Here is a 22,054-nt window from a genome sequence, read left to right as displayed (position 1 = left end):
CCGTTGTAAAGTTTCACATTCCCGCCATCACCGCGCGTTGCTGCGAGGCGTAGTGCACGGGCTTCACTGTCAACAATATAGACACTGGAGAGCAGGTGAATGCCGGCAAAACAAACTTTATGCTCTCGGACGACTTATAGATGCGATACGTTGTTTCATAAGTTTGAAAACGAGTCCAATATCATCGACAGGTAAAGGGCTGCTTACTTAAATCATACTGTGAGTTGTTTTCATCACCAAAATTACAATCAAGCAAATTAGCCGGCTAGCTAGCTTGCGCTAGCCTGCTAGTAGACTTGCTAATGTCGGCCTCCTCCATCCATTCAGAGGCTACATGAGAAGACGATATTACCTGCATCATATTAATTGAGCTTGGCTGCTGCGTCCCGGTTAGCTTTTCATTAAATTTCTCTGGTTGCGGACATATATGTAATTACTAGTCCTGTCAGAAAGATGCTAACATTGTCAGACGCAACAGAACGCAAATAGCAATGTGTTGTGTATCTTCGCTCATCTTTGCTGCAGCGTTAGAGTTGTCATTGGGCTAGTTTGATAGCTAATGCAAACGCAGACTGTTAATCCTAATAAAGGAACCGTTAATCAGTTCATATACGCAGAATGAGTTTCCCTACTTTGTAAAACATGCTCGCGTGTTTGTCAAAATTGTGCTGCCAACTTTTTAAATTTCGTTTTTCTGTTGTTAGCTTTTGCGCTAACTTGTGTCACATTGGTTTTGTCTACCTGGAGTTTGTTGTGACTTAGACCCTGTGGTAAACCTTTGGCCAACGTGAGCTAATGTGTTTATTAAGCTGCGTAATATACAGTTTTAGGTTGTATGCCGTATTGCTATTACTAACCATTAATGTTGCCCAATTATATTTAATTATAAGTCTTTAGCTTGTGGTCGCTTTCTATTCATTGACAATATACAAATGACATTAAGTACTCTATTACATTTTTTTGTTTTATTTATTCATTTGTGCAAAGTGTTTTATGGCACAGTAACGTTGTTAAAGCATAATGGTGATAATCTACATTATTTAAGTTAGACTTAGCAGTGATTGCTGACACAATATATCTCTCTTGTTTAGGATTTGTTTGATTCCAAGTCCAAGCCAACCAAGTGCCCCATCAGGATAGTAAGCCATGGCGGCCTTAGTCCCCAAACTCTCCAGTGGTGGCGCTGTTAAGATACGGTTCACGAGCATGGACGTGGGCACCACCAAATGGAAAGAGGGAACTTTTGAGATTTTGGAGAAGGATAACAAAGTTAACCTCTGCCTCAGATTCAGCTGTGGTGGAACTACCAAAACCTTCCAGGTACAGTTTGAGTTTGTTTGAATTACATATTCAGTAATCAATATATTTTCAGTGTTGTTGTTTTTTTTTTTTTTTACCCAGGCTAGTTGGCACAGACTGTATTGTCTGTTTCACAATGGAGTTATGGGTAGAAGTGCCATCATTGAGAGAGGGGAAGAAAATAACCAAATATGTCTGTGGAAACTTTCATATACTTATTTGGCTGTCGTAAATTCTGGATTTCACTCGTGGATGAACACACTCGAGCTGCAACATAAGCTCCCACTATGAAGTCACTTTTCCTAAACGCCTATGGCTGTACTCTGCAGCCATCTAAAACCCAGATGAAGGACTATGGTATTCATGGACTTTAGTGATGACTGTCTCATATGTGATGCATCAACAGTACTGAATTAGTCTTGCAGACAAGACGCAACTTTTTACTTTTTTTTAAAGTACTTATAAAAACAAAGATATGTATTATTGGAAAAGGGAGTTCATCTATCTAACTGCTTATGTTTATGAACTGAAAAGTTATGAATGGAGATATAGTAAAGTGATAATGTAATACATTTATATGCATTATTAATCATGTATACTATTTAAATGGCCTGAATCCTGAGGCCTATACGATAAGATGAGTGCTAAACTTTCTAGGATTTCGTAAAATAGTACAATTACAGTTTTGAGACGTATCATGATGGACACCACATAAACTGTGATTTTGCACTGAAACCATGTATAAACTGGTTTACAACATAAATCTCACTTATGGCACATCATAAGGAGGCTTGCTCGGTCGTCAGCTCTTGGGTTTTTCTGTCACTTTTGTTATTATTTCATATTACCCAATTATTTCTGTTAAAAAGAAAAAGCTTGAAATATTGTTAATGATAAGTCATGGTCAGATACAACACTTGTGTCTTATTTATTTATTTATTTATTTAAAGATAAATAGGTTAAAAAAAATAAAATGAATAAATGGAAGCAAATATCAATTTTCAATTTTATTTTTAACAGGACATTGCATATTAATAACAGTACATCTGTAACATGCCAGAGTTAGCCAAAGGCTAGTTTTCATCTGTAGTCCTGCCTATTTTAGAGATAGAATACAAAACTACAAAACAAACTACACATCTGGAATTGGAATAGTGTCTCTTGAATCTGTAATCATCACACACTATGTGGTTTGATTTTGCTGTCAGCAGTCAAGATACTTAATCCATCTTGGTTCCAACTGTTGTGCCACCTGGATGCTAACTGCTTTCGGTTTAGTAATTATAACATGTGTACCCGCTCTTATTTTAAAGCAATCCATTCAATACTTTAAAACACACTGGAAATATGCAAAAAGACTTTTAAAGAACTTCTGCACTTACTTGGAGATATGGTCTTTGTTACTGTGTAAAACCACTAGGGGTCAACAAAGCCTACTTCACCCACCCTTTCACAGATCATTACACAAAATCATCAACTTTGATGATAAAAGCCACATGAATGGAATAAATCAGACGTGAGTGAGATCTTTGGTTATTAAGTCAGTTGTCCAATCTTAGTTGAAATGCAGACCATTTGTTTACGATTTGAACAAGGTTGTCATGCCAGATAAGGAGTTGGCAGGTGAGCAGGCATCCTGGTGGGATAAATGCCACACGACTTGATAGACTCGGATATAGTATGTAAGTATGAAAGAAAAGATTATTGTTGTTATAGCTTATTGAAAAGCCATATTGGAAGAAATAGTATGGGTGTCATACCAAATACGTTAAATGGACAGATGGACCCAGAAGTTAAATTTGTTTGGATAGTAGTAGTTTGGCATGTTTCTGAATACTAAACTCTCAGATACACTATGCAAGGTTGCAAATGGCAAAAGGATGTGAAAAACATTTTCAGGCTTCAAGGGTACCGAATTATCTAGGAATAAGACAAGACTTTTTTGAAAAATCTCACATCCCAAATTAATTTGACTACCTTGAATTACTTTCATGCCTTCAGCTGAACCAGAACGTGAAAAACATTTCCCAGAGTGCAAATCGGATCATGCTGACCTTGAAAGACAGCAGTGTCATCGTCTTGGATAAGATGCCCCCACCTTTGGCTCAGAGGACAAAAGAATACCTGGAAAAGTTGAAGCAGGGAAAGCCAGGTAAATACACTACTGCTCATTTGAACCCGTTTGGATCTAAGGCACCCTTGACAGAATATTTAAAACCTTAAAGGCCTCCAGAAAGGTGTTTTTTTTTTTTTGTTTGTTTTTTTGTTGCACAAAACTGAAATAGCAGATCGATTCCTTATATACCATGGAATTTTTTTATGATTTTAAAATAATTTTAGGCCCCTGGATAGTCCTGATTAGGCCCAATAAACTATCACCACATTTGACTCGAATTTGGCAAACTGGAACGACAGGTACGTGATGTCGCGAGTGCCAGCTGCTGGAACAACCCCCAGTACTTCTAGTCGCGAAGCCAGCAGTTTGCCAGACCTGGACAGCTTCTTCACGGCAAATTTCGATGTGTGCCGCGGGACGTCGCTTGGAAATATAAAACGTTGGGTTCAGTGCAATTTTTATTGCGAGTAGATGTATGAAGTGCGTGTGTTGCCCTCAGCAGCAGCAGCTCACACCACCGGGGACAGAGGAAGCAGAGAGACCCGCGGTCTTGTGTCTGTGTCTCCCTGTCCGCCTGCCTCCTCTCTGGTGAAATCAGCCAGAGCCATCCCGCCGTGTTCAGCTCCCTGCGGTGCGGACGCTCAGCGGGAATCCACCTGGCGGAGAGCGGACACACTCTCCGCCAGGTGGAGAGTGGAAATCTCGGCAGAGCGATCATCAAGAGCCCCGACGTGGACACACTCGCTCTGCCGGCTGATTTCAGGGCAACCATCCCGCGGTGTGTCCGCTCTCCGCCAGGTGGATTCCCCCTGAGCGTCCGCACCGCAGGGAGCTGAACACGGCGGGATGGCTCCGGCTGATTTCACCAGAGAGGAGGCAGGCGGACAGGGAGACACAGACACAAGACCGCGGGTCTCTCTGCTTCCTCTGTCCCCGGTGGTGTGAGCTGCTGAGGGCAACACACGCACCCACAGCACTTCGTACATCTACTCGCAATAAAAACTGCACTGAACCCAACGTTTTATTGCCTTCACCACTCAACAAGCATACTAATAGCGGCAGCCAGGAAAACCCATGGCACCTGTGACGTCACACGGAAGCCCCGCCCCCAGTTTGGAATTCCAGGAAGGATTTCCAAGCGGCAAATTCAAAATCGCAAATTTCATGCGTTTATGAAATGTTTTGGTGTAGAGTCCAATGATCATTATTGTTCCTCTGTGTATGTATTATCATTATGTATTGGGTGTAGTGTCAGCTTTCTGTAGGCCTTTAATATTGTTTTAAAACTGCTTCCTAAAATCTGCAGGTTTCCTGAAATACTGAATTGACTCTGCACACAAGAAAACCATAATATCTCAGCCCCTGTTGATTCTGTAAATATGATGAAACTCATTGGACAGGTTAAATGTCTTGCTTTTATAGATATTACTGGTTTTGTCCTTTTCTGTATCAAATTTGAACATTTTGATTTAAAAAATCCTTGTTTCTTGCCAATCTCGTGAAATCGGCTAATTCAGTACAACCAGTTAATAGGAGGCCTCTAAATAATTTTCACCATTTGAGGACAGTAATGTTTAGGGCATATTTAAAAGTTTAAAAAAAGGTAAAAATGATAATGATTTTTCATCATTTACCACATGTTTTGATGTTGAGTCTGTTGACTTTATCTTGGTTTCCTTTCAAACACCATGTTTGGCTTGATATATTCTGTAGGGAAGAATGCGGCAACACCTGACATTTTATCATACTGAGTTTAGTTTTGTTTAAATATTCCCACTGTCCCCTTTATGCATCTTTTTGTACTCTTTTTGTACTCCTGAATTGAGTACTTCCATCTTGATAGTTTATTCCAAAAGAAAAGGGAGAGTTTAATAGGATGAGCAGTTCTTTGAACTGTTTCTGAAAAACAGTCGATGAGTTTGTAATTTATTCCAGTTACTCAGACATCTCACTCCTTTGGATAGATTTATCCATTTCAGTTGTGATATAATTTTTATTAATTGTCTTAATATTTGAGAGGTCACTGTTTTCAGGTCTTGTTTGAACTTTTATTCTACAGCCAGCATTATATGTTGTAGATCATAGGATCACTTAGGAGGCTTTATAACAGCACACCCAATAAGGTGTTATACAGCTTAAAGGATATGCTGTTTTACTCGACATTTTTATCATTCTCATAATTTGTGAATAATGTCGCTTGACACTGAAGAAAATGTTTTTGATTTCCACATAAATGCACATATAAAGAGCATATCCCCTCCATGACATTAGCTACTGGCTTGCCATGGGTAACTTTGTCATTTGGCTGTCAGCACCTTAGTATTTTTTTGGAGCTTTAAGTGACCATATTTGGACAAGAGGGTAGAATAGCAGTGTGTGTAAATATAGTTAAAAGTGGAGATTAAGAAATCACTTTAGCAACCTGTATATGTGATATGTCCATTAACCATGGGTAAGGTTTCTCTTATAATTCTCCAAACATTTTTCCTGTTAATGTTTTAAAAGGTGTGATGTTAAGATACTATTCACTTAAACATTGAACAGGATGAACATGACATCCAATGGCTTTACCTTGACCTCACGTGCGTGTGACTGATGGAGATTGTGTTGGCATTGCCATCAACGTCTCTTCAGCACCAATTAATTGGTCAAATGAGGGCTCTGGTAACCTGTAATTTGAAATTTCTAAGTGTATAATTGAATTCATATGCTTTGTCCTAAGTCCTATTCTTTCTTAATTCTGCAGTTTTAAAATCGTCTCACGGAAGTGCAAACTTCAGTGTGCTTGGTAACCGCTCTATGAAAAATGAGAGCAACCCATCAGGGGAAAGACAAGTAAGCAACAACTTAAAGTATCAACTTATTAACATATTCAGAGGAACTTAAAGTTAACATTTCACTCAAACATTTTCCTCCCGTGTTTCAGACAACTCCAAGACGGCAGAGTGCAGAAGGTCGGGACGACACAACACCACGGAAACCTCTGAGCAGCCCAAGCAGAGCCGTCTCCACCCCCACAAGGACTGGACTGTCTGAAAACAGGTGTGATTAAATTCTGTTGTCATTCAAACTGATTTTAGACAACAGGAGAATGAGTAGGTCTCAGCTAATTTTCTTTCCAGTTAATGGATGATTTGTCCAAGTTTGTAAAGATTGTCAATTTGCTTACTTTTTGTTGCAGGAGTGAGAAGAGAAAGAGGCTCCTTAACTCCGAAAGTGACCTCACTGAGGACTACCCCAAAGAAAATGACTCCTCAAGGTAAATGTAGCACTTCTCATGGTCAAGCATTGGTGTTTGGCAAATTTACAGTGAGAGTATAGTAAATCGTGTTGTATAGCTGCTGTCACTGGCTAAATGAAAAACGTTTAGGGTTTAGTTTAAATTCCATTGAATTTAAAGTCCAGGGTTTCTGCAATCTGATATCCAGAAATGTATTCATAATCTTATTATTACCCTGTTTTATTTTTAAAGTAACAACAAGGCCACTTCAGATCCAGCCAGGAAGTTTCTTTTGAGCTGCAAAGAAAAACTGAAGCAGACAGAGGAGAACCGGAGCTCAGGTAAACTGCTTCCTCCACACTTCAGCAGAGGACTCATATAAAGCTGGTAACAGCTCAAGTCTCAACTGCATTCATATACATTTAACGGTTTTTTTTTTGTTTGTTTTTTAAATGGTGTAAACCTTTGTGTTGCTTTGTTTATTATGTGCATATTATGAGGCCTTAAAGGGGAACTCCGGGGCATTTGAAGCGCATTTCCATTGCTAGAGGTTGTCAAATACTGATAGTAGGACACAGACAGGTGCAAATCTGCGCTCCCTGTGTGGAGATTGCGCTGTTCACGCAGCCTGTCATGCGAGGCTAATACGTGGTGGCTAGGGGCAAGCGCTAACCCTTCCACGTAAAACAACAACTTGCACACTGCAGAAACGTCACACCACTTTATAAACCATCCGACAATAAAGTCACAAGCCTTACCATCAAAACCATATGCATGGTTCTCACATTACTGGCATGGGGACGTTACAAAACAACTTTATAAACAGCATGTAACTCACCGGTTAGTTGTACGCTCGCGCATGTGAAAGCCCAAAAGAGTCAATGGACGATACTCCCATATACAAAGCAATTATCTTCTGCGTTCAAGTATTTAAAACATTACAACAATACATGCCCAGTAATATTGTTGTAATGTTTTAAATACTTGAACGCAGAAGATAATTGCTTTGTATATGGGAGTATCGTCCATTGACTCTTTTGGGCTTTCACATGCGCGAGCGTATAACTAACCGGTGAGTTACATGCTGTTTATAAAGTTGTTTTGTAACGTCCCCATGCCAGTAATGTGTGATCCATGCATATGGTTTTGATGGTAAGGCTTGTGACTTTATTGTCGGATGGTTTATAAAGTGGTGTGACGTTTCTGCAGTGTGCAAGTTGTTGTTTTACGTGGAAGGGTTAGCGCTTGCCCCTAGCCACCACGTATTAGCCTCGCATGACAGGCTGTGCGAACAGCGCGATCTCCACACAGGGAGCGCAGATTTGCACCTGTCTGTGTCCTACTATCAGTATTTGACAACCTCTAGGAATGGAAATGCGCTTCAAATGCCCCGGAGTTCCCCTTTAAACTCATTTTTTGATATACCTCATCTCTCTTTTTTCCTTACCTGTAGCTCCTCTTGGCTCAACCCCACTTCAGCCAACGTCATTCTATGGTAGTCGATCTATAACTAAAGACTATAGCCAGAGCCATTCTTTTCTGGACAGGTGCGTTTTTGTCTGTGGTCTCTGAAGTGAGATAAAATGCTTAAGTTCGGAGTGCTAGAATGCAAAATAAATGTCCTTGGTAAATGATCTTGTATTATAATATCTGCAATAATTGTATACTTACAGGGCTGCTAGTACTGTGCAGACCACCACAGCCAAGAGAAGCCTCACGCTCCCCAACCACTCTACTCCCTTCAAGAAAGTTCGACCCTCCCTGGACTATGGTGGCTGGAACAAGCAGAGGTCATCTACTCTAGCCCAGCCACAGCCCCCACTGCAAGGGTAAAAATAACTCGTATGGGTGCTTCTAATTGCAAAAAGATAACATGCATTTTGAATAGGGCTAGCGATGAATAGATTGTATCGATTTATTCAAATTTGCAGTTTACGACTATTTCTTCTTATGAAATTTGTTTAGTTTTTTTTATCCTTAGAAATGGACCGCCAACACCCTTAGTTCAGAGTGGGCTCAGCCCTCCTCCCGCCCCTATCCCACAGAGACACAAGAAAACAACATGGCAGCGAGCGAGGAAGAGCTTGTTCCTATGTCATCAGCTCTTTGGAATTAGTTTGGTTTTGCGATCTCGGAACAATCAACAACATGTTGAAAACTTTCAGTGCGGTTACATGGCACTGATCCCTCTATATACAGCACTGGTCCCTCTATATTTAGTTTGTGATGAGCTGGTTATTGCACAACGGAGCATTCTTCATTGCTGTGTTTTTCTTTCTGACGCGACAACAACAGTAATATCGTCTCTTCCGACTTCCGGTTCCCAACCCCGGGAAAAAATCTAGAGCATGCGCAGAACGCAAAGTCTAATTCACCACGTGCTTCACCCATCTACAAGCACGTTTATTTTGACTTTCAACCGAGTTACCTCGGGGTCTTAATCGGATCGCGAGTAACTTGATCCGATTCAATTTCTTGTCGTATTAAGATGTCTACATGCACTTAATGACTCAATCTTATTGTAAATTAGCCAATTATCTGATCCTTTCAGTGCCATGTAACCCCACTGTTTGTTTAACGTCTGTTGTTGCCAAAGGTGTTAGCACAACCAATTTTTTTTTTTTAACACCTCAAACAGAGGCATGCTGCCAAGTGGGAGAAATGCTCCTCTCTACGTGATGCACAAGGCATCGGCAGCCCACATACTCTTGCCACATGAGGGGAATCGTTTTCCCAGTGTATCCCGTATGATAAGAGAAGGGCCCAGTGGAAAGTGATTACAGATGCGGTAAAGAAATGGTGCCCATTTATACAATGGAAAAGCCCGGTTTTATTCAGATGCTGAAAACTGTATAACGCTCCGTATGTGCTGCCAAGCCGGAAATAATTTGCCCACGTCGCCTTACCCTACCTGTTCAACTGCACAGATGAAAAGATCATGACAGAGCTGGAGGGAGCTTATTTTTACTACGCCACAATAGGCTTTTTAAGAAATTTTGTTTGAAGTTGGACCGTGTCAATTGAAGCATGTTCTAAGATATATCCTCAAAACTGAGAAACTAGCTCCCTGATAGTTGGGACATTGGTTGTAGTTCTTTGGTTGTAGTTCTACACATATTGTGGCAAAGTTATATTTCCATTGTTCTTTATAATGGCAGGGCCTTCCATCTTGTTTTACAGCAGGTTTCAAAGATTGTTTCATTGGACTTTAAATTTAGGTAGACTCCCCCGAACGGATGATGTGGTAGTATGTTATATGCTTATAGGTTTATGTATAAAAAGTCAGAGATTTTACTTTTAAGCCATATTGCCCAGCCCTAACTTTGAATCTAATAAACCCACACTGATCAGTAGATTAAAAGGAAAATTGACACAAAGGAACTTAGTGTAATTTGTTGTAATTTGTCGTGCCAATTTTTCAAACATTGCAGATTTTCCAACCTTGGCAACACTTGTTACATGAATGCCATCCTGCAGTCCCTCTTCAGCCTCCCCTCATTCTCCAATGACATGCTGAAGCAGAGCATACCTTGGAAGAAGGTGCCCATCAATGCATTGCTCAGGTACTGTATTAGCTTTAATAAGCAGACTAGTGACAATCTACACATGCTTATATGACAGTTAAGCATGTGCAGATTTACTCATAGCAGCTTACAAGAGGAACAGTCACATAACAATATACACACAGAGTCCCAGATTCAAGCAAGGCAGTATGGTCCAGTTTATTCATAGGTTGTGAAAGAGACTTTTCCAGAATTGTGGTCTTGCATGTGGATTAACAGGGATATAAAGAATTCAATCTGTCTACATAAAGGCCATTCAGAAATATACTTTGACATATTTCACATTGCATCTTCCCTTTGTGTAGGCGTTTTGCTCATCTTATGGTTAAAAAGGATGTGGGCTGTCCAGAGACGAAAAAGGACCTGTTGAGGAAGGTGAAGAGTGCCATCTCCTCCACAGCTGAACGTTTCTCTGGAAACATGCAGAATGTAAGATGCCTCCTCTAGATTCAACACTTTAGTGGCTGTCGCTCACAGAGGCTCTGTAAAAAGTACTCTTAAAGGCACTTTTTTGTGTTTTTTTTTTTTTTTAAATCAACTGTTGACCTGATACATGCTGTTTTCAAGGCTGAATGTACCAAGGAATGGAAGACGTAAATAAGTTAAACTAAAATGTATTCACAATATGTACAAACGAAAATTATATACAAACTTCATGAAAAAAAAAAAAAAAATCAATGTTATACTGGTCTTGTTGTGACTTAAGATGACTATTATTACTATTGCTGAATGGTCAGTGTAGTTGTTGTGATGCAGAATATGTATGGGACACATGTAAAAATCCAGAATATCTAAAACTTTAGTCTTCAAAGCTATCCCACTTATAAGTTCCATCATGTTATCTGATTATCAGGATGCTCATGAGTTCTTGAGTCAGTGTTTGGACCAACTGAAGGACGATGTGGAGAAGATGAACAAGAGCTGGACAAATGAAGCTCCCTCGTCATTATCATCCTCTGTATTGTTTGAGAATGGTACGGAGGCAACAGCGATGTCATCAGCAGTCAGGGGAGAACCTGGCGAAGAGGCAGACACCTCCCGCATCTACACCTGCCCTATTGCAGTCAACATGGAATTTGAGGTTCAACACACTATCGTTTGCAAAGGGTGAGGACAATTAATACATTATTTCAATTTGGTGGCTCTGGAGAAGATTGATGTTTGACACTTGTGTTATGTTGCAGCTGTGGCGAGGTGGTGACCAAACGGGAGCAGTTCAATGACTTGTCCATTGACCTGCCACGCAGAAGGAAAACCCTCCCCCTTCGTTCCATACAGGACTCTCTGGATCTCTTTTTCAGGGTGAGTCTTTTGCATTAATGTTTGAAAAATCTGAATTTATCATCAGTATTTATGGGTGATTCAGCTTGGTCTATTTGATTTGTATGAATTTATAGACGTTACTTTCTTGTTTACAGATGGAGGAAATTGAATACTCATGTGAAAAGTGCAATGGAAAAGCAGCAACTGTAACACACAAATTCAGCAAACTACCCAGGTATATACACAATCATGAAACGTACAATGAAGGATGTTCATTATTAAAGGAGACGGCTTACACAATTTCCTGAGGTCTTAATAGCCATTTTTACATGCCTACACACGTCAAACCAGCGTCGCGGTATCAGCTGGGTGATGGAAGTTTCAAGGTTGAAAGGTTGACTTGTTTCTTGTTGCCTTTGAGACCACCTCCCTTGCTGGCTCAGAGGCATATCAGTGGCTGATCAACTACAAATCTATCATGCCGCCTCTGTACTTCCACACGTGACATTGATGCGAAAAGATCCATCAGTTTAGGCTTGAAAGATCTATGTGAAATACCCGAATGAAATGTTGGTTACATGGTTTGGTCAAAATAACACAGAGAGGCAGCACAGCAGCTCCTCTTTTAACCAAGGATTTACACCTCCTTCATGCATTTCATTTTAGAACGTGCAGTGACGAGTGGAATTCTCTTTTCTGATCTGTATCCCTGAATAACCCTGAATGAGAAAGGATACACTAAAAAAACCTCTTACATTAAGAACTGTTGCTAATTTTTTTAAATATTTCACTGATGTTTGTGTTTCTAACGGCAGTTACTGGTGCTGTTGATGACGGTGCATTTGTTGACAAACGGGAAATTGGACATGTTCGGACCTAACTTTATAACTTAAATGAATAAAGAAAGTACTAGTAGAGCAATATCAGCCCATTTATTTCTTAAGTGAAGTAAACTTTATAGCATATGATGATATTTGATTTTGATTCAAAAGCAAAATCCTCCCACTTCCAAGGTACAGCGAATGCAGTATCACCTAAGGTTGAAGTTATATAGCGATAAAGAGGGAGGAGGCTGGATAACTTTGTAGAGTAGTGTGTGTATATATAAAAGTAAAATATATGAAAGGCTCACTGGATTGTGTGTGTGTGTGTGTGTGTGTGTGTGTGTGTGTGTGTGTGTGTGTGTGTGTGTGTGTGTGTGTGGCTTTAAAATCCTACTTATTTGCTCCAAGCATAGAAAATCCTCCCCCCCTCCTTTTTCTTCCACCCCACCCATTGCATAATAATATAAACACAAATTAAAGTACAATATAAGACATGACACTTTCACCAGTACCTGCGCTAGATTGGAGCTTGTGTGACTCTCATAGAGGCGACGTGTCTGCAGCACAGGGCTTCGGATCTCCCAGTTCGCCGTGATATAGTGAGCGGTCACAGTTACATAGCTTTCTGTTGCTCTGGAGGTCCACCCGTCTATGGTTAGCGCAACAGAAGTAGCCTGGGACAATTCCGTAACAATTTTTAACTTTTCCTGCTCATACAGATTTGGCACGATCTTTTCACTGAAGTGGGTGCGCGAGGGAATTTCACAACGTGGCTCAAGCACATTGAGCAGATGTTTAAACCCCTTGTTTTGCGCAACAGAGTATGGCCTCATGTCTGCAGCTATAAACACTCCGATAGCATTTGTTATAGCTTTGGCCCTGTCAGATTCTGCTGCTAAAGGGTGTTTAAATGTCGCTGTGATTAGTGGTTGATGCGCAGCACTCGTCTTGGAGCCTGACGCAGGAGCTAACATGCCAGGATGATGGCTCTTTAAATGCGCTGCCATGCTGGATGTATTTCCACTCTCATATGGATTTCTCGTGCCACAATGCAGACATACCGTAATTGTTTTATCCACCACCCTTCGTCCATCATCATTGTATGTGACAGGGAAGCCAAAATGTGCCCATACATGCAACTTTATGATACATAAACACGCCTCCTTATTTATTTATTTATTTATTTATTTATTTCGTCAACCAATCCACGGACCACGTACGTACCGAACCGTAGAGAGAAATCCGTTCGGATCACGGATCAATTATGATCCGTTGCACCACTACCCACTAAGCCCACTATGATTCAGATATCATTTGGAATGCTGGTCAGCCACAAATAAAATCACAATGAGTAATTTTTTTGTAAATAAAAAATGTAATAAGACTGGTTGTGATGATTTCTGATGTCTTTACCTCTCATAGAGTGCTCATCCTACACCTGAAACGGTACAGCTTTAATGCTCAGCTATCCCTGAACAGCAAACTAGGCCAGCAGGTGGTGATCCCCCGATACCTGACCTTGCTATCGCACTGCACTGAATCCACAAGACCCCCCATCAGTCTCGGTTGGAGTTCCCAAGCCTCTGTGTAAGCATTTGTGAGATGCATTTGAATAAAATTTGTGGGTTGGAAATAAGTCGCACTGTGTAACTACATTTGATCTGTTGGGTGTACTTGTACATGTACTTCTTAGAAAAGGAAAGACATCAAATACAATTTATTTTAAGGGCCAAGAGCAAAAGTTTGAACACTGAATAATCTGTGGTCAGTAACAGGAAAAAAAACAGTTAATCGGGGAATTGACAGCTGTATCAGATACTAAAACAAAGGTAAAATCATTCACACTTTTGACACCCTGGTAGGGGGATACATTGGATGTCCAGTGGAATTCCACTTACTGCGGACAGCATGAATGTTTGTGTATGACAGCAGTTTGGTTGGTCATCGGTTGATGTCTACACACCACAGATTTAATAACAGCTCATGATTCATAGACTTTTTTTTTGTTTGTTTTGTTTTAAAGGTCCAGAACACTTAAAACATCACAGTCAATCAACTCCTCCACAGCACCTCTTCGGTGAGTTCCGCAAGAAGTTCAACAGAGAAAACTATCATTTAATTTAGACTTGTTAAAAGGGAAATGTGAGGACTTTTAAATTGCTGTGATCTGCTCTCTTATTTGGCCTCTTCGAATAAATGAGTAAGTAACTTTTATCATTGAACATGTGACTATGTAGGAGGACTGGTGGGAAAGTGGCCAACAGTAGTTGCACCTCTGTCCTTTTGGATTCCGACTGTGAAGAGGAGCCGAACAGAAAGGTGAATGGAAGCCGCAAGCGACGCATTAGCAGCTGTCTCCCTGAAGGCGACGACCGCCCAGAAGAGGTGAGCACTTCCTCATGTATCTTAACATTTTTTTTATCCCTCTCCTTTTTTGGTTTATACTGGTGTTATATAGTTTAAATGTTTTCAGAGGGGAGCAACAATGGACTCAGCCGATTTTAGTGGCATAAATGATGATGAAATGCTGGCTGCTGTTTTGGAGATGAGTCGTCAGGAAGCGGCGCTCTCTGCACCAGCTACCCTTGAAGATGAGCCAACGAGCAGCCCTGACACGGGGTTTGGGGACTCGGATGTCCATGACTTGGCCTATCGTACAGATCTGGTGGAAACCGACAACAAACAGTCTGCAGGTATTCCAGAATTAGGTTAAGACACTTTATGAATGGGTTTTCTGCACTATGTTAGTTGATTTTTGTTCATTTTTGGTATTGTGTAGATGTGCTAGATTCTCTGGATTTGACCATGGATGAAAACAAGGAGAACCAGACTCCAGAGGGTGTGCAGCAGCAAGGGGAATTGGACTGGGTCCAACAGTATAGTTTGGATCAGGAGAGGGAAGAACAGGAGTTGCAACAGGCTCTGGCCCAGAGCCTCCAGGAACATGTAAGAACGGAACCCATGTGGAATCTGCCCGAACCCTTTCAGACCTAAAGTGCATTTTAGATCTTGTTTCTAGCTTTTACTGTGGGTTTTCTGGGATACTTGATAGAATCATTAATGTCTGCCAAAACTTATCTCTGCCTTTTAAGAGATTAGGAATACATGAGAGTTATGAGAGTTTAATCCTTCAGCTTTCATTGTCAGTTATAGACTTGGCCTTCATCTTAATCAGTATTAAGTAAAAGTAAAAATAAACCTTGACCTGGGTCTTTTAAATGATAAGCCCAAAGTTGTCATTGACTACATTTAAGTATGCATTCTTATAGGCAAGCACATTTTGAGCACCCAATAGACCTGAGTGTTCATGCCACAAAGAGTTATTTTTAATTTCTTACTTCAAATGTCAGTAATTTAATCCTTTGTTCTCACCTCTCCCCATATAGGAAGCCCAGGAAATGAAAGAGGATGATGATCTCAAGAGGGCCACTGAGCTCAGCCTGCAAGGTATGGAAAAAAAAAGAAAAAAGCCACTTGCACATTTAGCTGCTGGCCTTTGAAACTCTTAGGCCAAAACATCTTTTTTTTTTAATTTGTTCTATGATGGGTACCATCTGCACAAAATCATCTGTCATATGAGAACAGCCAGTAAGCTAGAAATGTAATTGGATATTTAGAGATGTTATCTCACAAATTCAGTGCAGTTTGGTCTCATGATTCGCTGTCATCTTTTCATCAACAAATGTTCATTTGACTTTTTAATCTGACTCGCAGCGCTATTAACACTCTATGCCAATATATAAATCCCCTTTTTCCCTAATAGAGTTTAACAACTCTCTGCCCGAGCTGCTGTGCTCAGATGATGATTCTGGAAATGAGGACGTGCTGGACATGGAATACACTGAAGCAGAAACGGAGAACCTGAAGAGAAACGCTGAGGTACTCCCCTACTGTTGCCATATAACATGGCCCAGGAATTTTAAACACAATGAGTTATATATTATCATTAAAATACTAATAGCTGACTTACTTCTACAATTAGATAAAACCACTGTTTTTATCTAAACAAATAGTATGCCTCAGCATTTTTACTTATAGGCTCGAGCTGTACTAATCATATCCAGTATGTTCTATACATTTGAACATTGTTAGATGTGCAAGCTGAACTCTGATCAGTGACGCAAAGTCTATTTAAGTTATTTAATCAGGCATTTTAGAGCTGTTAAAATTTTTTTAATGAAAGTCCCACAATGGTATTTGAAACAATTAACACGCCTTAACAGATCTGATTTCATTGATTGATTTGTGTGTAAAAGCTATTGTGTTGATATCGTGCATTTGTTGGTAGTCAGTCTGACTACACTTGAGGGATGAGGTGGCTTGTCATTTCCAGCAACCTGTTTATGCACTTTAATCCACAGACTGGAGACTTGGCCAACTCTTACAGACTTATCAGCGTTGTCAGTCACATTGGGAGCAGCTCCTCCTCTGGTGAGCTTTTGCTTGTGTATTTGCCATTTTGTTGAGGTGGATTAACACTCTTTTAATACTTAAACAATTTTGAGATGGGTCACATTGATAGCGTTCAGGCATTCTTCCCTTTAATGATAGTGTTCCTCATGGCTGTATTAAGTTATGTCTGATACAGTGACAGAAAGTTTTCTTGTATCATATAACAATTCATATTAGTGTACTGAGCTTGCTGTGATTGTGTTAAACACACCGGCAGTGCATTAAAAACATATGAAAATAGCAATTTTCTCTTATTAGCCCTACTTTCACATGTATAGTTATCAACAAGAGAAAAATATGGTCTTTCACTCCACCTGAGAGCACAATCTACGTTAACAATGCTGTATGTGAGATGAGTCTCTCTACAACAACTCTGCAAGCGCTTTTATTTCTTTATTCTTTTATGATGTTATGTTGCCTATACTGTCATTGTTTCATTGGGATAAACAAAATGGAGGTGAATGGGATTAGTTCAAAGTACATTTATATAATTAAGACTTAGAGCAGAAGCTTCAGCTGCAGCTCAAAAGCTTCAAAGTAATTTTCTCTTGTTCATTTGGCCCTGTGGACATTGTGTGCAATGTGTGAGATTCATCAGAACAGCTGATCATATGTCAAATTAATTGTATGTCTATTAATGAGACACAACGAGCTCAGACTTGTGTTGTGTGAAAGTGAGATTTATATGCTAATAGCTTAAGGCTAGTCATACTGTCATGCAAAATGTTAAAGAAAAGTATCAGGGGAGTAATTCATACATGACACCGACATGTCCAGTTGCCAACAGATTAGTGGAAAGCAGTACTGCTCTGAAATTAGGTGTATATGACATTCCAAAATGATTTTGAACTTGATAAGCAAACTAGTCTAGCAAAAAAAATAGACTCCATGCATAAAGATGGCAATAGCTGGGGTGATTATGCACTTCAGCTCTTGTTGTAGTGGAATATTCTTATGGAGCGAGGACATGGGTGCTTTGAGGAATGCTTTTGAGTAGATAATGGAGTCGAGAATAGAAATCCATTGGATATACAATTGCTTTGTTTTTTATGGGATGGATTTATTCACAGCATAGTGTGGTATTACTTTCCTCCACCTCTACAGCCATCATTCAGCAGCAATCTGTAATCAGAAACAGTTTGAGGAGATGGTCTTAAGAGAAGTTCTTAAAAAATATATAGATTGGTGCCTCCACAAGCACCAGGATTATTGACTACAGACAGACCAGAGTTGGAGAGGGTTGTGGGTCTGAGAAGATTATCAGCAGCACAGAAGCATCGCGGGCAACAGTTCTCCTACTATTTCTCTTCACGCTGTACACCTCAGACTTCCAGTACAACTCCGAGTCCTGTCTTCTCCAGAAATCCTCAGACAACTCTGCAGTTGTTTGGTGTATCAGTGATGGACGAGGGGTTCAGTACATGCATTGTAACCACTATGTGGCAAGGAGTGGCAACAATCAATGTAATCATGTTTCAATCAATCATGCAAACAAGACAATTGAAATGATTGTGGATTTTAGGAGGATCAGGAATATGCCAAACACTATTTCTATCCTGGGAGAAGAGATGGCAGTGGTGGTGGAAGATTACAGATATCTGAATGTTCACCTGGACAACAAACTGAGCTGGAATTGCACCACTGAAGCTGTCTGCTGGAAGGGACAGAGCAGACTGTAATTCTTTAAGAAGCTTAGGTCCTTCAGTGTTAAAAGCAAAAAAGAGGAGGTGGATAGTGCACTAAGTTTTGTAGCCATCTATTGAGGCAGCAGCATCAGAGCGAGTGACTCAAAAGAAATTGAACAAACTGATCAAGGTAGCTGGCTCGGCTCTGGGGACTGGTCTGGAGCCCCTGGAACTGATTATGTAATAAATAATGCAAAAGTTGCTCAATAAAAGATGACTTTCAACACCCTCAACAAAACAGTGATCAAACAACGCGGTGTGTTCAGTCAGAGGCTTCTTCAACAACAAAGAACTTTACAAAAGGTCATTTCTGTCCACAACAATGACTCAACATAATTACTTTTTTCCCCATGCCTTGAAAAGAATTTCCCATACATGGTATTATTAAGGTCGATTCAAAATCTGCTGGTTTGTAACATTGCACAGCCACCTCATAATCTGGGAAGAAGGATCATGTCCATATACCTTTCTGAATATAGGCTAAAGTTGCTTGTAATGATTAATTTACCTTTTCACTCGACACTTAAAAACTTTATTATCTCACCCCAGGTCATTATATCAGTGACGTTTATGACATGAAGAAGCAGTCGTGGCTGACTTACAACGACCTGGATGTGTCGCGCACACAGGAGGCAGCCGTCCAGCGAGACCGTGACCGGAGTGGATACATCTTCTTCTACATGCACAAGTGAGTTGGCAGATCAATCCCATGTTTGTACATGAGAAGCTGCCAGGTTGTGTAGTGTATATATTATGTACACATAACAAAACTACTGGTATCCAATTGGGCCAAATCAGACACGTTTCCATTGACTGGTTTAAAGTGTGCATTAAGTCATCAAAGGGTGGAGGTATAGGCTACATTGGTAATGGTTGGAATTCCGTAGAAGTAGTTCTCCTTGTTATCTGCCAGGTCAGATGCAATTTGGAAGCGTTTCCATTTCACCAATGCGTATGAAATCTTAATGGAAAGAGTGGAAAACCAACTTAAGCAAGCATATGAACTTTTTTTGTCCATCTGTGGAAGTTTTCTTCAAGTTCAACAGTTTTCATTAACCTTTACTTGTTCACATCTTTTAAGGTGAATTAAAGAACAACACTAGAAACTCGACTGTTTTTTTTTTTTTTTTAATTTCTGTTCTGTGTCCCCAGAGATGTGTTTGAGCAGCTGTCTGACATGGAGAGATCTGGAGCGACCAGCACTTCAGAGGCAGGGAGGAATGTCCTGCAGCCCCTCTGAGCTCTGCATCTTTGAACAGCCACACATGCACTCAGACTTACAGCTGATCCAGAGTAGATGAAGCTGTCCTGTGAACAACCTTCTGTACTACTGATTGCCGTCCTTTTGTGGTCCTCTTCGACGCTTCTTTAGCCTCTGCAAATCTCTAAATGCCAGGCTACAAGAACACCTGTTCATACCGATGCAGGTGTTAAACTGTTAAAGACTCTTTAAGATATTGAAAATGCAGTTAAATGTTCAGTGGATCAAATTCTGTCTCCATGTTTTTGGAGCTGAAGTTTTTCTTTGCTATGATTTTATCAGCTGTTTTGTAAAGGTTTATTTTTTGTTTATTACAATTCTTCAAACAGACTTTGACTTAAAAATGATCAAATACCAGATGCTACTGGTGCTGCGTGGATTGTATGTTTGCAGACCCTTTATTTCTCGTAGAAACTAAATAAAGATATATTCTATGTTGGAGTATAAGCTATTATAGAGTTAGAGGGTTGCTATATTTAGCGGGTACATTTGGTGCAATATTTATGTCATGGCGCAAAGTGGCCAGTTCAGATCAGCTTTTGGATGGTGTGGATGATTTATCACTTGTTTCTTTGTGTTTGACTTGTGTGTGTGTGTGTGGGGCGGGTTATTTCTATATTTTAAGGTATCTGAAAGAAATCTGTTAGTTACTGAGCTTTTCTCAGTTGAGCCCATGTTATTCTTTTGGGGTTTGACCTTGTGCCTCCTAAGAAAACTTTTATAGATATGTGTACAAGCTTTACTTTAAAAGGTGCACAACCTTGTTGTTTCTGAATGTTTGTCAGTCCTTAATGTGCACGTCAGATGTTCCTCTATAAAAAGCCAACAGATTTTTCTATGAATTACTATAGGGTTTGTTTGTCTTAATTAACCTGAGATAAGCCACAAGCAAAAGTTACTACTAGACCACCAGGCAAGCTACTTAAAGCATAATATATTTTATGTTCCCATACCTAGGGCCACTACACAGTATTTAACACCATAGACCCTGGCTAAGTGTGTTCATGTAGTTCCTGTCAGGTATGTTTGTTTATAGAATGGAATATGTTGGAATACTTTACACTGGTTCCACTACCAGACAATAGCTGTATTACTTTTTAAGAATTTAACAATGAAATCGCACTTAAATATTCCATTGTTGATGTGCAGCATTAGTTCTAACCCACCACATTTTCTCAAATTTGCATAATAAAGCATTATCGTTATAAAACTCAGTGTAGACCAAATACGATAAATGACCCAGGCGTATGTATTTGGGTATTTAGGAAGTGTGCATTATTATTAGTGGAATCCATTGAAGTACAGTCTGCCGATGCAAAATGACCTAACTCGGAACATCAGGCAAAAATTGCCCATTTCCATTTTACGTGTCTGACACCCTGTGCTCTTCTTCACATCCTGTCTTGAATGCGGTGTAAAGAGGGTAAATGTTTTTGCGAAGTGAGAATGAACTGCTTTTTCTACCCTTCATACATGACTGACTCTTCCTAAAACAGATTTTAATAAAAAAATTATAGTGAACAGACATTTTTTTTGTCTTTTTTTCACACACATTCAGTGTTTCAGATGGAAATCCACAGTCAAACTGCAGGTGATATACTTCAAGTTCTAAAATAACAGCAGGAAATGTTGATTGCAGATAAAAGAGCAGTCATTTTAGATTTGCGATTTTAGATTTATGAACTATACTATTTAATAAAACTAGTCTGCCAGGACATTTCAAAACAATTAGTGCAGTGTTCAACTGAAGTCAGTGGGTTGCAACCAATGTCACCTATCTTGGTTGCATCTCTTCATCAGTGGCTCCAGATGTCGGCCTGTGAGTCTGCTGTACTCACTTAAAATGTAACTTTCCCTCTGCAGCATCTGTAAGCAAATTACATAATCTATCATTGTTTAACAACAACAGATGATCCTTGATTTCAATGAGTGAGGTTCACATGTTCAGTTTGAATATAAACAAGCCATTAAACAATTCAGATTTAAAACAGTTGTTGGACCAACGTTTTTTTACTTGAACTTATATTGTGACTACGATGCTCAAGAACAGAAATTTGTTTAAACGGCAGATACCAAAAAGCTCGGCAAAACAGAGAAGAAAAAGAAAACAAACACACACAAAAAGGACAGGTCCCGTAAATGTAAAAAATATTAGTAATTTTAAGAAAATGTCACAATTACCATTGATGACAATAACCTGCTTTGGGATTTATCACTATCATTCAAACTAAAGAACATAGTCCTGTAAATCGTAACAAGTGGGGTGGAAGTTCACTGCTAGAAATACACAAACATGATTTTTTTAATAAAATATATAGTTCTCCTACACATATTTGAAATGTCTCATTGCTTAAAAGGAAAAACATATGAG

The 22,054-nt window shown here is 39.7% G+C and overlaps 2 protein-coding genes across 4 annotated transcripts in view; one reads left to right on the top strand and one right to left on the bottom strand.

Annotated features, from left to right (window-relative positions):
- Positions 1–11: 11 nt before the first annotated feature.
- usp37 (ubiquitin specific peptidase 37) lies at positions 12–21,204 on the top strand. Of its 3 annotated transcripts, none has more exons than XM_075478995.1 (24): positions 12–95; positions 1,092–1,320; positions 3,301–3,451; positions 6,162–6,250; positions 6,342–6,457; positions 6,597–6,674; positions 6,888–6,976; positions 8,089–8,182; positions 8,309–8,464; positions 10,067–10,198; positions 10,504–10,627; positions 11,052–11,305; positions 11,383–11,500; positions 11,617–11,696; positions 13,708–13,872; positions 14,309–14,362; positions 14,523–14,670; positions 14,744–14,978; positions 15,065–15,231; positions 15,672–15,732; positions 16,049–16,164; positions 16,647–16,716; positions 18,972–19,110; positions 19,575–21,204. In XM_075478995.1, exons 2-24 carry the CDS (start codon positions 1,147–1,149, stop codon positions 19,660–19,662), a joined length of 2,898 nt encoding a protein of 965 aa, XP_075335110.1. In that variant the 5' UTR covers positions 12–95; positions 1,092–1,146; the 3' UTR covers positions 19,663–21,204. The 3 variants fall into 3 exon arrangements, with proteins under 3 accessions (XP_075335110.1, XP_075335111.1, XP_075335109.1); XM_075478996.1 differs by having other exon boundaries at positions 27–191; positions 14,759–14,978; XM_075478994.1 differs by having other exon boundaries at positions 27–191.
- ybey (ybeY metalloendoribonuclease) overlaps positions 21,168–22,054 on the bottom strand; it is a 2,168-nt gene continuing 1,281 nt past the window's right edge. Inside the window, exon 4 of the mRNA XM_075478998.1 lies at positions 21,168–21,549. Within this exon, the coding sequence (XP_075335113.1) occupies positions 21,454–21,549 (96 nt within the window). The 3' untranslated portion in view covers positions 21,168–21,453. The remainder of the gene's footprint in view (positions 21,550–22,054) is intronic.

This window comes from Odontesthes bonariensis, chromosome 12, assembly GCF_027942865.1.
Source record: "Odontesthes bonariensis isolate fOdoBon6 chromosome 12, fOdoBon6.hap1, whole genome shotgun sequence".
In the NCBI taxonomy this organism is placed as follows: domain Eukaryota; kingdom Metazoa; phylum Chordata; class Actinopteri; order Atheriniformes; family Atherinopsidae; genus Odontesthes; species Odontesthes bonariensis.
This window is presented reverse-complemented; position numbering and strand designations above follow the sequence as displayed.

Coding starts and splice junctions, on each gene's coding strand:
- usp37 (XM_075478995.1), top strand. CDS start 1,147: ATGGCGGCCTTAGTCCCCAAACTCTCCAGTGGTGGCGCTGTTAAGATA. Junction 10,199..10,503: donor CCCATCAATGCATTGCTCAG/GTACTGTATTAG, acceptor CCCTTTGTGTAG/GCGTTTTGCTCATCTTATGG. Junction 10,628..11,051: donor TCTCTGGAAACATGCAGAAT/GTAAGATGCCTC, acceptor TCTGATTATCAG/GATGCTCATGAGTTCTTGAG.